The sequence below is a fragment of the Amblyomma mixtum genome, chromosome 3 (assembly GCF_055824585.1).
Source record: "Amblyomma mixtum isolate Tamu chromosome 3, ASM5582458v1, whole genome shotgun sequence".
In the NCBI taxonomy this organism is placed as follows: domain Eukaryota; kingdom Metazoa; phylum Arthropoda; class Arachnida; order Ixodida; family Ixodidae; genus Amblyomma; species Amblyomma mixtum.
Genome location: NC_143014.1, coordinates 89,639,762 through 89,652,743, shown reverse-complemented (window position 1 = coordinate 89,652,743; position 12,982 = coordinate 89,639,762). Strand labels below are relative to the sequence as shown.

General features: G+C 46.8%; 1 protein-coding gene across 5 annotated transcripts in view; it reads right to left on the bottom strand.

The window, feature by feature from the left end:
* Positions 1-353: 353 nt before the first annotated feature.
* Positions 354-12,982, bottom strand: part of Hnf4 (Hepatocyte nuclear factor 4) — a 107,223-nt gene continuing 94,594 nt past the window's right edge. For 3 of the 5 annotated variants that reach the window (XM_089580062.1, XM_089580065.1, XM_089580064.1), the window contains 4 exons: positions 11,061-11,210; positions 8,004-8,292; positions 6,559-6,828; positions 354-3,298 (listed from right to left, as the gene is read on the bottom strand). In XM_089580062.1, the coding sequence (XP_089436188.1) occupies positions 3,027-3,298; positions 6,559-6,828; positions 8,004-8,292; positions 11,061-11,210 (981 nt within the window). In that variant the 3' untranslated portion in view covers positions 354-3,026. The remainder of the gene's footprint in view (positions 3,299-6,558; positions 6,829-8,003; positions 8,293-11,060; positions 11,211-12,982) is intronic. The other 2 variants (XM_089580063.1, XM_089580061.1) reach the window with 1 other exon arrangement.

Below are 12,982 nucleotides of genomic sequence, written 5' to 3'. Positions count from 1 at the left end.
ACTGCTGGTAAATAGTCAGCTCAGCTTTGAAAATTTTCAAGTCTTGCTTTCGGCATCATTTTCGTAACAGAAATTCAGGTGAAGGCGAGCTCCAAAATACTCAGGCATGCTTGCTCGTCATTTGGTTTCGAAAGCCTGGCTGTCGTTCTGGCTATACTGAAAGGGCGGAAAAGCTGGTGAGACACTGAATAATTTTGAAGGAGGCTTCTCCATTCGAGATTAGCAGAAAACCAATAAGCGATTTTTTTTTTCCAATTGCAGCCTACCCTGTGCTTTCAAATCCAATGTCATATTAGAGTCGTCGAGCAACGCCACATTTGAGGACCCCGGAAAAAATGTAACAAAACAGTTCGTGCTCTTTAAGGTACTTCGAAGTCTTAGCTCATAGGCTTTATTGCACCCCCATGGAAGCGCTGACCCCAAAATCAGGTACACACCTTGCTCATCCCGCACTTATCACCAGAATGTGAGCCACCTGCAGCAACTTTTTCACGTATACTGTAAGGTTTCACGCACCGCATGTGATTGTACACGCTGTCAGGGCAGCGTGCGGCACGGCCCCCTGGCACAAAAATGCTCATAGTGCTAAATTGACGATCCAAAGCTGCTGTTAACAAGTACAGAAAGAAAGCCTTGTCCAGTTCTCACATTTTCAAAGAAAAAGTTAAGTGTCGCGGGATCTTCCTGGTAGTTTCCGGCAGTTAAGAAAGGAGCGATAAAAAGAAATATACATTCTCATACAGAACATTGCTCCAATGATGACAAGTATTTAGAAGGCTAAAATGTCAAAAATACATTATACTTTATTGTAATCGTACGCACACGAGCGAGAATACTTTGCGAAGCACCGTCAATATAATATAGGTATGCATGAAAGGCACTGGGACAATTCACCTTCTTCGCCATATGACCAGTAATGTAAGATGACCAGTTCGCAGGAAGACACTGAACACTTTGAAGTCTCATCCAACTAACCACTCAAATAGGCTCTCTGATTGTGGACAGAGTGCCTCTTTCACCAAAAGTTTCCCGCCGCCGATTAACAACTGACGAGAAGCATAAGAAAATGCTAAATGAGTACTCAATACTTACACTCAAAAAACTCGCAAACCGAGCAGCAGTATAACAAGCAGCTCGCTCATACAAAATATATCAATTTCTCACATCACACAAAATGATCTGCATGAGAACACGAGCCTTAGCAAAGTTACTTCTTTGTCTCTGGCTACTCCAGATAGAATGTTTCTTTCAAAATGTCAAAGGCACAAGCAGAGGTGGGCAACCTCATGAGGTTGTGACTTCACAAGGTCGACCTCAACCTCACGGAGTGAGGTGAGGTTGAGATGAGGTCAGCGACAGCTCTAAATTTTGTGAGTGAGGTCAGCAAATTGGACCTCAACCTCATGCGTGAGTTTGAGGTTGAGTGAGGTTGTCATTCAGTGAGGTTGAAGTTGTGAAGTCGAGGCTTTTTGCAGTTGCCGCGGCTTCTGCATATTCCCGTTCCGTATATGCAAGCATGGAGATGGAAATATAATTTCACTTTTATATCCTACCAAATTGCCTCTTAGGCCTCCTGTTCCCTGTTCCTGCTCAGAAATTCACATGTGACTCCGAACAACGACAACGCCGAAACACAGCAGCACAGGATGAATGTACCGGCGTTATACACAACCAGTATAGCGGTGAAAATGCAAAAGTATAATGAATGTACGATGATACGGTAGCTGATTTGATGCGGCTGGCATGCAGAGAAAATGATTTTGGCGCAGACTACTTCGCCACAGAGTTGGGCAAGAAGTCTGCTTGGCCAAATGGCCCAGCCAAAAAAAAAAAAAAGGAAAGGAATGAAGCCGCTCACTGATATATAGGCATAAATATAACGCGCCTCTGTCGGTGTACTACAGTCGCAGCGTATTAAGGATTACTAAAGGGAGCATACAGAGGAGCGAAAATGGTTCTTGCTGGATAGCAAAGATTTCATCTATGCTATTCGCTCGCTATGCCGGCTCCAGCTAGAGAATCAAAATATACTGATGACACGCGTGGGCACAGCCATCACATTAGAAAATACATCAATGGCCAATTTCTTTTCATTCAATAGCTATTCGTAACTCTAATAAGAGTATCATGTATATCTCCCTCTCCAGTCTATGAGAGTTTCCAGTCTATGAGAAAAAAGGTCAGCATTTGCCGATTCCCGGTTCGTGCATGAGAGAGTAGCATCGGATACAAGCAGGTATACACGAAGCAGGCAGTGGAATATTAGAACTGATATGCTTAAAAATCGTTATATAAAAGCATATGTAATTACAAAAGTACCTGCAACGCACTGGTGGTCACCGCATAAGGCAAACCCCGGCCCGCAAGCCTTCAGGGCCGTGGGCCAGCTACACGACTGGCCAAAGTATGCACGGAGTCCTCGAAAGCTATACATGGACTCTCCAAGCTCTCGTGCCACATTACTGGCATTTCCTTTTGCGTGCATGTTAACAGTATCTGTACAGCACATATTCGATAAGTGCACACCTCTAAATGCCGCTACCGCTATAACTGGTCACTTCGATGATTACTTTGGTTTGCCTATCTCACAGGGTTGTCGACCAATTGATTTTTAAATACAGTATTAAGTGAATACCTTATTATTCGCTTTTTTTTTAGGTCCAGCACTCTACCTCACCCTCACTATATGGTTGAAGTGAGGCTAAGTAAGGTCGCCAGCGGCCTCCGGAAAAGTGAAGTGAGGTTGCCTGAGGAGACCTCGGCCTCAACTAATGATGAGGTTGAGGTTGAGTGAGGTCGCCAAATTTTTTTGCGGCTCAGGTGAGGTCGAGGATTTTTGAGGCCAAATGCCCACGTCCGGGCGCGAGTCTCTAGAGCTCAACGCTTCCGTTGCTTTCGGTTTTGTACATTGGGAAGCCTCAGCTCCGGGCAGAGTCCAGGCGCCACCGTCGGCAGTGTGTATGAGGTCACTCGCTAGGATAACACGGTTCTGCACTCCGCGAGTTCCCGCAGGAGCCGGCGATCTCTCAGTACGTAGAATCGGTCTCCAGCACCTCCGTCTTAAACGCCTGAACTCCAAGGTCTTGCATAGGCTTGAAGCCGGTCGGGTCGGGAGGCGACGGTATGGGCGTGTCTGGCTGCGGCCGGCTGCTTGCGACCAGATCGTTGCCATCACAGCGGCGGCCGTTCGTGAGGTTTTCAATGCCCGCGCTGCTCTGCAGGATGGACTGGTGAATTACGCTGCTCGACAGCGACAGGGGCGACGTTGACGCTCCCGGCGGGCAGTCAGGCGATGATCCTGCGGCCACGGCAAGTCATCGTGCCGTCAGTTACGCGGAGACGGTACGAGCGCCACCCTCCTTTATAGTATATGCAGTTGGTAAAGCGACCGTCCACCCAGATGTTGTGAAAAGCGAAGCTACGCGCCTGCGCGGGTTCTGATCGAAAATATGCCCTCGAAGTGGGCACCGTATGGTAGCGATTAGGTCGACGTTAACTACGTTATTGCTTTGTTAACGAACGGCTTTCATTTAATAAAAGCAACTTCTCACTATGAGCACTGCAGTTTTAGACTGAGTTTAATGGATGAAACATAAAAGATGGCTTTGAAGGCATTCTCGGGCTGGATACGAGCTTAACTCCAAAGTGTAAGAAGGCGCCAACTTGTTTAGGGAATACAATGAATGCGCGCACACTCACATTTTCAGACACCTCCCACAGCAAGAATGCCCTCGTTAAATTATGAAATAACTTTCTTATGGCCTCAGCAAATACGCCTGAATCAGGTCACGCAATGAACCACACCCAGAAATTCTGGACAAGCGCATTTATCACCGCGAAAGTTTAAAAACACTTTTGTTTCCTTACATCGTAACGTTTCAATGTAGCATCGAATATATCCCCAGAGGTCCCCTCGGCAGGCTTGCATTTTTTCGCTATTCACGTTTTAGTTATCATCAAAAAAATTCCCCATTGGTTTCCTACGGCAGTCTGAACTACTCGCTACGAGCGACGGACAAACCTTAAAAGAAAGATTTTGCTATGAATCTGAAGGCTGGAGCATTACCTTCAATATTTCAAAACAGTGGCTTACAATATTCCAATATTCGAGACTGATGTCCAAGAATCCTGGACTTGTATTGCTCCAGAATAGTATTCGTGGGTTTGTTGTCTATCAACCCTTACGTGAAGTGGGGCGGAACATCAATTGGGGGCGTACGGCAGCTTGTGAAATACTAGCACACAGAGTCAACAAAGGCAGTTCAAGGACTGCACCCGCCAGCCAGTCTTTTCACCCAGCCGCTCATTGCCCACATCGTCAGGGACATATTGGGAGAATAGTGGCACTCGGCTTGATGATATTAAAATATTTGCTCGTTCTCGAAAAGGAAAAAAGAAAAACCTTCACTTCCCATGCCTGCACCTACTCACTCACCTTTAGCCTGAGCTACCTTAAGCGTTTAGTCAAACTCAAGACAGTCAGGCCTAAAAGCAACATGTTTCTATATGCGCTCTTCGTGTTCGCCTGAGACTTCCTGCTAGGGTGACACAAACAAGCTGCGGTTACCCGGTCGTCTTCCGGTGCTGGGGGACCGTGTTTAGTCTCGCTTTTATCCAACCGATGCGAGAAGGCTCGCGTTCGCATGCATCTTTCCTCCTCTCCTCGCATCCTACAGTGTTTTGTTCGGCCACGTGGAGGACCGCCTCTCCTCAGTATAGCATTGGACATCGGGCCTCCCGCGCAAGGGACAGCGGCAACCTATCGACTTTTCCGGGTAGCTAACTTGAACAAGCAATTTAAGGTACTTTAATACGACAGTGCGCGTATAAGTTCGAGTCGTTTTTTATATCAGCCAGCCCGTTTATCAAAGAACTAGTTTAGTCGTTTCGCAATAGTAGAGCGAATGACAGGATCAGCTGTGCCGCGTTTTTGCTGCAGCCACACTTTTGCGTGCGCCGACACTGCCAAGTAACCGACGAAAGCTCAGTCAAATGACCCAGCGTTTTAGGAAGTCTTTTATGAGGTTGGCAGGTACTCATTAAGATTCAACAAAGAAACTGAATCACTGCGTGGAACCTCGCGCCCACAACAGTTAACGCCGGCCCCGAGCAACCACGCTGGAAACGAAAATTCGAAGAAATTCAGCCGAGCAAAAATATAAAAACAAAATTGAGCCGTGCAAGTCGATTTCTCGCACAAAGCGAGCGATAATTGTGCGCAGGATGTAATGTAAAACACGAACGGACTGTTAAGCACTTCAATAAGCAGATAACAGCTTTAGAAGCTTCTCAAGAGGATAACGAATTTTCTTTCTTCTACGGTCGTCCTTAGAGACCAGGAATAATTAAATTTCGCTTAAAGCGCACTTAATCGCCAACCTTTAAAGAAATGCGAATAACTGTACGCTCAGATGAAATTCGCTGGCCCCAGAAAAAAGGTAAGGCAAGCGTTGTCATCATGAGAAGTACCTTGCGCAAGTGTCCGCCAACCTCGCAATCGTTTCATTTTGTACTTCTAAAAATATCAAGAGAATGCTAAGCTTCCAGAACGGAAAGGGAGCTCTCCGCTACGCACATTGTCGGCGACAGTTTACTGCGAAGGAAACACGGCGCTCTTCCGAAGAAAACATGGTTAATATACCTAGGGTTGTGCAAATACAACTTTTTTTTTTAAATCGAATGGATTATGAATAGTGCAGCTCTGCTACCGAATCGAATACGAAGAGTGCAGCAAAAGCCGAATAGAATTCGAGGCCCCGACGCGGTGGCTCAGTGGTAACGGCGCTCGGCTGCTGATCCGAAAGACGCGGGTTCGATCCCGGCCGCGGCGGCTGAATTTCGATGAAGGCGAAATTCTAGAGGCCCGTGTGCTGTGCGATGTAAGTGCACGTTAAAGAACCCCAGGTGGTCGAAATTTCCGGAGCCCTTCACTACGGCGTCCCTCATAGCCTGAGTTGCTTTGGGACGTTAAACCCCAATAAACCAATAGAATTCGAATCGAATATTTTTACGAGTTTTTGGTAGCTGCGCAAACGTTCATACAAAACAAATAATGGAGCGTCGCCACTAAGGGATAGCGGAGGCACTGCCGCACGTCGGTATAATATACAGAGTTATAACTACAGATGCGAAAAGACGCAACATCGATCTCCAGTAAGGCGTACATGTCGCAGAGGAAAAGTATGCCAAGCCTTATTGGAACTTCATGCCAGATTTTCGAAAACGCTTGGAAAACTCATAAACATATTCGATTCATTTCGAATAATTTTAAAAATGCATGATTTGATTCGTTCAACGAATCGAATAGGAGAATATTGGATTCGCCATTCGAAAGTTTCGAATATTTGCACACCCCTTAAAAATACCTCCAAAGCACTTCCGATTGCCAAACATTACCATTTTATCAGGCAGTTATAGGTTAGCGCAATCAGGAAAAGTGACCGCTTTTATGTTTCCTTAGTTGTCATGTCCTGCACGACCTAGCTGGCGTAATCTAGCGCGGAATAGCGTCTTTCAGGAAAGCGCCCATCTGGCTCAAAAAGCCACCGTCTCGCTCACCTTGATTATAGAACGCCTGCGGGCCGACCATGCCGCCGAGCAGCATCTCTTGCAGCAAGTTGTCAACCTTGGCCATGCCAAAAATCTTGGCGAACTGTATTTGCTCAATCATCTGCCACGTGATGCTCTGCAGTGTCGGAAGAAGCAGCATGATCTCACCAAACCGGCCCCTCGACTCGTACTGTCGGTCGTTGATGTAATCCTCCAAATTCGTCTGCACTTGATGTCGCAGAGCCTTGATCTTGTGCGGCTCGCTGAGGCCTTTCGTGTCTGAAAAATAAAAAAAGAAATACCACTATGGGAAAGGCTGCGCTATGCATGACAAGGCTTCAACAAGATGCCAACGGCTCTTAAAGCGGTGTTAGAGGAAATAACGAAACAACTATGACACTACCGAAATGGAGATACTCGCAATTTTAGAACGGATCGTTATTCATGCGGCGCACGCGCGAGTAGTAAACAGGAGTGAAGCATAACACCTTGTTGTAATGCAGGTTTACTTGAAGCGGATGAGAACAGTTTCGTGGGCATCTAATTTTAGCGCTATTTAGTGTTGTTTTAGGTGTTCCCAGGTTCCAATAGTGGGATACAACTCAAGAACGCCGAGCCAAATTCCCCTCAAATGACCCTCCATCCAATGGCGTCGACCGTTTATCATGCCATCGCGGAAATCCGGTTAATTCGCGGTTAATCCCTCTGCCGCTGCCAGCCCCCTGTGATGTCGCACTGGCAGGTGCGAGGGCATTAACCATAATGTTATGACAATTGGTCGACGCCATTGGATGGAGAGCCTCCATTGAGGGCGAAACCATGGCACTTATGAATAAAATATCTCGACAGCTGGTGTCACGGGGAAAAATATAAACAGATAATCCTTGTGGACATGGGATGTACTTCCACTGGTCAACGCCACGTAGAGACAGAAATATGTGTGAACACAGAATCCGGTTTAACGAGTGCTAGGTATCAGGCTCGATCCGATATGCTGCTCCTTTCGCAAAGTCAATACAACTTCCTGCGCGTTTTCTTGTAGCTTGCTGCGCCTTTTTCATATCGTACCTTGCTCTATAGGTTGAGTTTCACGTAGTGCCTCTTCCATTCCTTTGTAACGGAAGCTCAAACTCAACACCCGCCTGCCGTTAAAGCTGTGAATTCCATGTGCTACTCTGGCGAGTTTGGCTTCGTACGGCGGGACCAGACGCGGACATATACATTTCTTCGCTGCAAGAAACTATCAAATTGCTGGGCGAAAAATATTATAGAGGAATTTCTGAAAATCAATTGTCTTACACGGGGAACTATTCTTGGGAGATGTGTCTGGAAGAAACGTAAACAGAGTCTAGATTGACTATCTCGTGCCTTCCGCCACTGCCAGCATCGGGGTATATAGGCCAAAGTGAACAACGGAAGGAAGGGTGAGACCAACGCCAGTCCCCATTGCCTACGCGTCAGTGAGCAAGCATCCAGGTGGAGCGACGGTGGCGTCAGCTCACGTGGGTCGAAGAAGACGATGGCTCGGAGGCAGGCGAATTCGGTGTCGTCGATGTGCACCTCCCTGAGGGTGGTGACCAGCTCGTCCATGATGCGCGCCCCGATGCGGCTGATCTCCACCTCGGTGGAGACGCGCGGGATGATGAAATCGTTGCCCAGCAGCAGAACGTTCTTCGTGTGCATCGAGCGCCGCGCCAAGCCTAGCAGGAGGTGCTCACCTGCGTGCGCGCGCAGCAGTGCCACCTGCAACCGCGAGACGCCGCCTTAGTGAACCTCACAGCTCTGGGACCGGAGAGCATCATTTCGAAGTACCGAGGCGAGAATAAATCTATGACAAACAAGCGCTAGTATCGAGACAAAGAGCGACAGTGCAGACTAGTCGCTGAAAATGGGGAGGAGAGAGGAAAGCAGTCATTATTAGATTTTTTATAAACCTGTATACATAGGCACTTCTGTTCCTATCGTAACAGCCCATGACTCTTTTCTTCTACTCTTCCCTTTCCACAGCGCAAAGCAGCAGGCTACGGAATCATCAATTAACAAATTATCATCCCTCAGGCCGACATCTCCGCATTTACTTACAGATAAAGCTATCTTGCTCTCTCATCATGCACAAGCCAAGGTTGAGATTGAAGCAAACCACCATATACGAGAAAGACGGCACGAAAACAGTTCCTCTCCCCAAAAGTGAGTTATTGCTATGTCGTGCTAAGCCTGTGCGCGTAGTATATACACACAGGGACGCAAGCACACATACTGAGAGCACGTCGCATGCGGTTTCCTGGTACACAAGTTCCTACGTATACACTTGCCTACAGGCACAATATGTAGAGTGCGGTAAAATATGAGAGAGAATACCTCCTTCGTGAGGAATAAATGATTACGCTCTTCGTATAAGAGCAACCGATATATATTGATGTTTTCCGAGCGGCGCGCTCATGGACGAATCAGCCTTCAGCGTCGGCGAGGAAGCCGAATAAGTCATTCGGTGCTTGAACGCCAGCTTGTACTTTCCTTCCAGATTAATCTAGAGTGTATGTACAGCATGTGTGCAAACCTTGAAAGCATCAAGGCAGGTCGTATCTCTATTCACCTGCACAAGCATATGGTGTTTTCATGGATGCGAGAGAGCGGGAACTTAATGGAGACAGGCTTATAGGGCGGCCTCATTGATGCGTAATTACAAATGTTATCCAAAGGCGTTCTCTTATATCTGTTTTACTGCGTCGTATATATTAGCGTTTTCTTGCAACATCAACATGTTGATATCATGGTTTGCCTCAATATCTTTGTCTACCTTTTGCCGCATCGCATGCTTATACCTCTGAATACAACTAAGGATTTGTTTTTTTTTTACATGAGACAAATCCACCTTGACAAAAACCGAGCAAAATCGGAAGTTTTTTATCCGCATCAACGCATTGGAATCTGTTACGTGATATGCTTGAAACTGCTAGTTATATCACCCACTTAATTTTGATGCCTTTTCAAAGAAAAATATGTATGGCCGTGTTTACAAATAAAGCTGAACTTCACATAAATTTTGGGCCTCGATTTCGCTCAGTTCGAAAAAAAAGGCTTAATTTCCCTTCAACCACGGCATATTAATACAAAATAAATACCATCACAGAAAATTTTTCGTACTTTTATATGCTGCTCCTATTCGCGACTAAATAGGTTTTTGAATCGAAGAAATCTCTCGACAACTGTGTGAAAAAAAAAGAATGAAGCTGGCACCGTTACTAACAGGTTATAACTAATCTTCAAAGGTCGCCGTTTTTATTTCTTTAGCATGCACATCTTTTAATAAGCGTGTTGTGGTTAGAGTGCTGAGCGTAAAAAAAAAATCTTATGAACATAGATTATGGCGTGTTACTTAAGGATTCCTTTTTCCCAGTGTTGTCAGGAGGCACCTGCACATAACTACCCCTGCATGGGTTCCGTTCCTGCCCCGTCCAACACAGTGCACCAGCCCTTTCGTCTAGCGATGCACCTCCGATGTTATTTTCTAATTCGTAAACGTTGGCGTCACCCCACAAAAAGAAATTGGCAATTTTCTTCTTGCACGCAGCTTAATAGGGCGCTCACGTTAGACTCGTTCCAAGGTTATCACACTGCATGTCATTGCACAGAGGAACAGCAAATAAGAGCCACAGAATGCAAGGCCCGCATCCTGGCCGAAACGTATGCCAGGATTCCAATATATGCGTTACTATATTAGCTACGTTTTTCTACCAATCAGGTATGTCTGCTTTCACACTTAAGCTTTTTTGTGCTTCAGCTGTTACAGAAAATTACTTTATGGCAATGCATGCAGCGGGGAAGCATTCGAAGTAAGTACCTTATGGCATTGAAATCTGAACATTACCCTTCTAAACATATGCCCAGGGTACCGTAAACGCGACATTCAAAGAATTGACGCCTTTATGGCAACCCAATGCCGACAGTTTGCGTTGCACGTTGAACACATGAAACAAAACAAAAAAAAAGGTAAGAAGACTTAGGGGAGAGACAAGCACCAGCCAGGGGCTGTTAAAACGAAATCCCAGCGTTTCGGTACCATCTCGACCCTTCTTCAGGGACGATTAAATGGAAAGCGCGCAGAAGGCAGCAGACCTTGCTTCCTCGTGGTCACGTCACCGAGACCATTCATGTACGCGGACGGCAGAGGCCCCGGGTACCTGTTCACGTTCCCTTCTTTGTTCTGGATGCGCCAGAATTCGAGATGAAGCCTGACACATGGTCTCTGTCACGTGACCATAAGGCCGCCGGACGGAGACCAAGGGCCTGCTACATGCTGTTACGTACTAACCACTTAGTCGCCCCTGAAGAAGGGACCGAACTGGTTCCGAAACGTTGAGCTTTCGTTTTAACCCCTGAATAATGCCAGTCTCCTCTATGTTACAAGCCCAACCAGACGAACTTCTGTCACAGACGTTCACATTCAGGATAGAAGACTGCACACTCAATAATGCACATGTATTATAATCGGCAAATGTCAGCGTACTTGCCTGATCTTCAATTGAGAGCTCTGTGAAAGAAGGCACCGACTTCGCCCAGTCAACAAGAATGAGAAGTTGCTGTTTCATAGATTCGCACACGTCGCCAATGTTGGCGATTTTTTTGTTCGTGATGTTGTATTCGCTTACGGGGCTTGATATCTGCAAAATTTGAAATCGAACATATCACACTTCCTTTCCACAATGTGGTCATATTTTTTAGCGATGCATAGTGCGAAACAAAGACGGCCGTTCAAAATTTCGCGCTAAATAACTTTTGAAGCGTTGGTGCTTGTTGTCTGTATTCTCGTTTCACCGACATCTCGGAAGTGCGTTTTCCCAGGCGCCTGGTATCGAGTGGACAAAGTCGAGTGAGCGGAGAGGATGCAACGTTGCCGAGAGAGGGCGCAAGTGGGAATAAAGAAGGCGAATGTGGCCGGTATTAAAGTACCAGAAGGAGGAGCGAGAGATTCAGGCTACTCTGGGAGGACAGTCATCTAACAGTGCCGAAAGTGCACCGATACTGAACGGTCTATCTCGGGGTCTGACACATTGAACAAGGTTTGAAAACTGTGGACACGTGGACTGCTTCGTGCGGGGCTGTCTTCGGCGCACGAATTAGGTAAGACGTTGTGCGAGCAGGTACGAATACGGCTGCTCGTTCCGTGAAAGAGGTTATTTCAAGCAGTACTACATGGACCGCAAGTAAACGCTCCCGCGCATGATGCAATGCCGAAGGTTGCGCAGGGGATGCGAAGAAAAGCGTTTGGTCGTTACTGTTGCCATAGCCTCGAAAGACCGATCGAGAGGCGCAGCAAGAGTAGAAGATTCTGCCACGAGGAGCGGGACCGAGTTGTGCAGCGAAGGGGACGAATCATGTGCAAGTAAGGCCCTCGATAACGTGCAGCACAAAAGGAATTCCGTTTGAGGAAATCCAGCGCTTCGAGTGCCAGCTTACGAACGATTCGTATCTGTGCTGCGTGTAACGTTTGTGACGTCTTACAATCTCGTTGCGATGCGTCAGCCGTAAGCACAGCATGACATCCGCCGTTCGAAGAGGAGTTCCGAAAAAATTCGGGGGGGGGGGGGGGGGGGGCACTTTGTTGACCTAAAGTGCGGTGAGGCGAAAGCCTTAAGCGCGGCGTTGCTGCTTGTGTCACTGATGTGTGGTTAAGATGTTAATTAAGTACACAATTGTTTGTGAATCTTATATGCTGGAGACACTGGTGGGCGTTTGGGAGGCATCCGTCTGATTCGACGCCTTTCTGCAAACACTCTCCAGCGTCCTAGACAAGGAGAACTACATATGCGTTGGCAGGAAGGATGTTGGTTCGAACCTCACCCTGCACAAAGATTTTTTTCTGCTCTGACTAGAAAAGCGTGACACCTCTACTGACAACCTTCTGCTGACAACCTTCTGTCGAAGTTCATGCCCTCGCAGAGCTATTAACGCAGCGGGAACCCTTCTAAGCGGTCGCCAAGACTTCCGCATTTTTTTTTCTTGCAGACCCAACAAAACGATTGGGTTCCAGAATAAATCAACGCATGCTGAACGGTACTGAGGACTTTTTTTGTGTGGTAAACGCTCACAATGGTTTCGCTCTGTAATGTTGTGTTTTTGATGAAGTGACACAGCATTGATGTATTGTGGCGGCCACCATACGGCCGCCACACACAGATACAAACTTGTGAAAAAATAAACAAAAGTTTGCATTCTAAATGCGACGCAAACAACACAGTCGAGCGACCACAGGTATTTTCACTCACTGAATTCCTCCTTGCAGTGTAATAGAAAGGACACCGGCTCTTTGGGGGGAAAACTCCAGGTGCTAGCGAGAAACCGACACAACTGCAGATTTTCCTTGCAGCGTCGAAGTTTTCCTGAACATAAACCGTTAAGATGGATTCGCGCTCTTTAGCGAAGTTCACTGCAC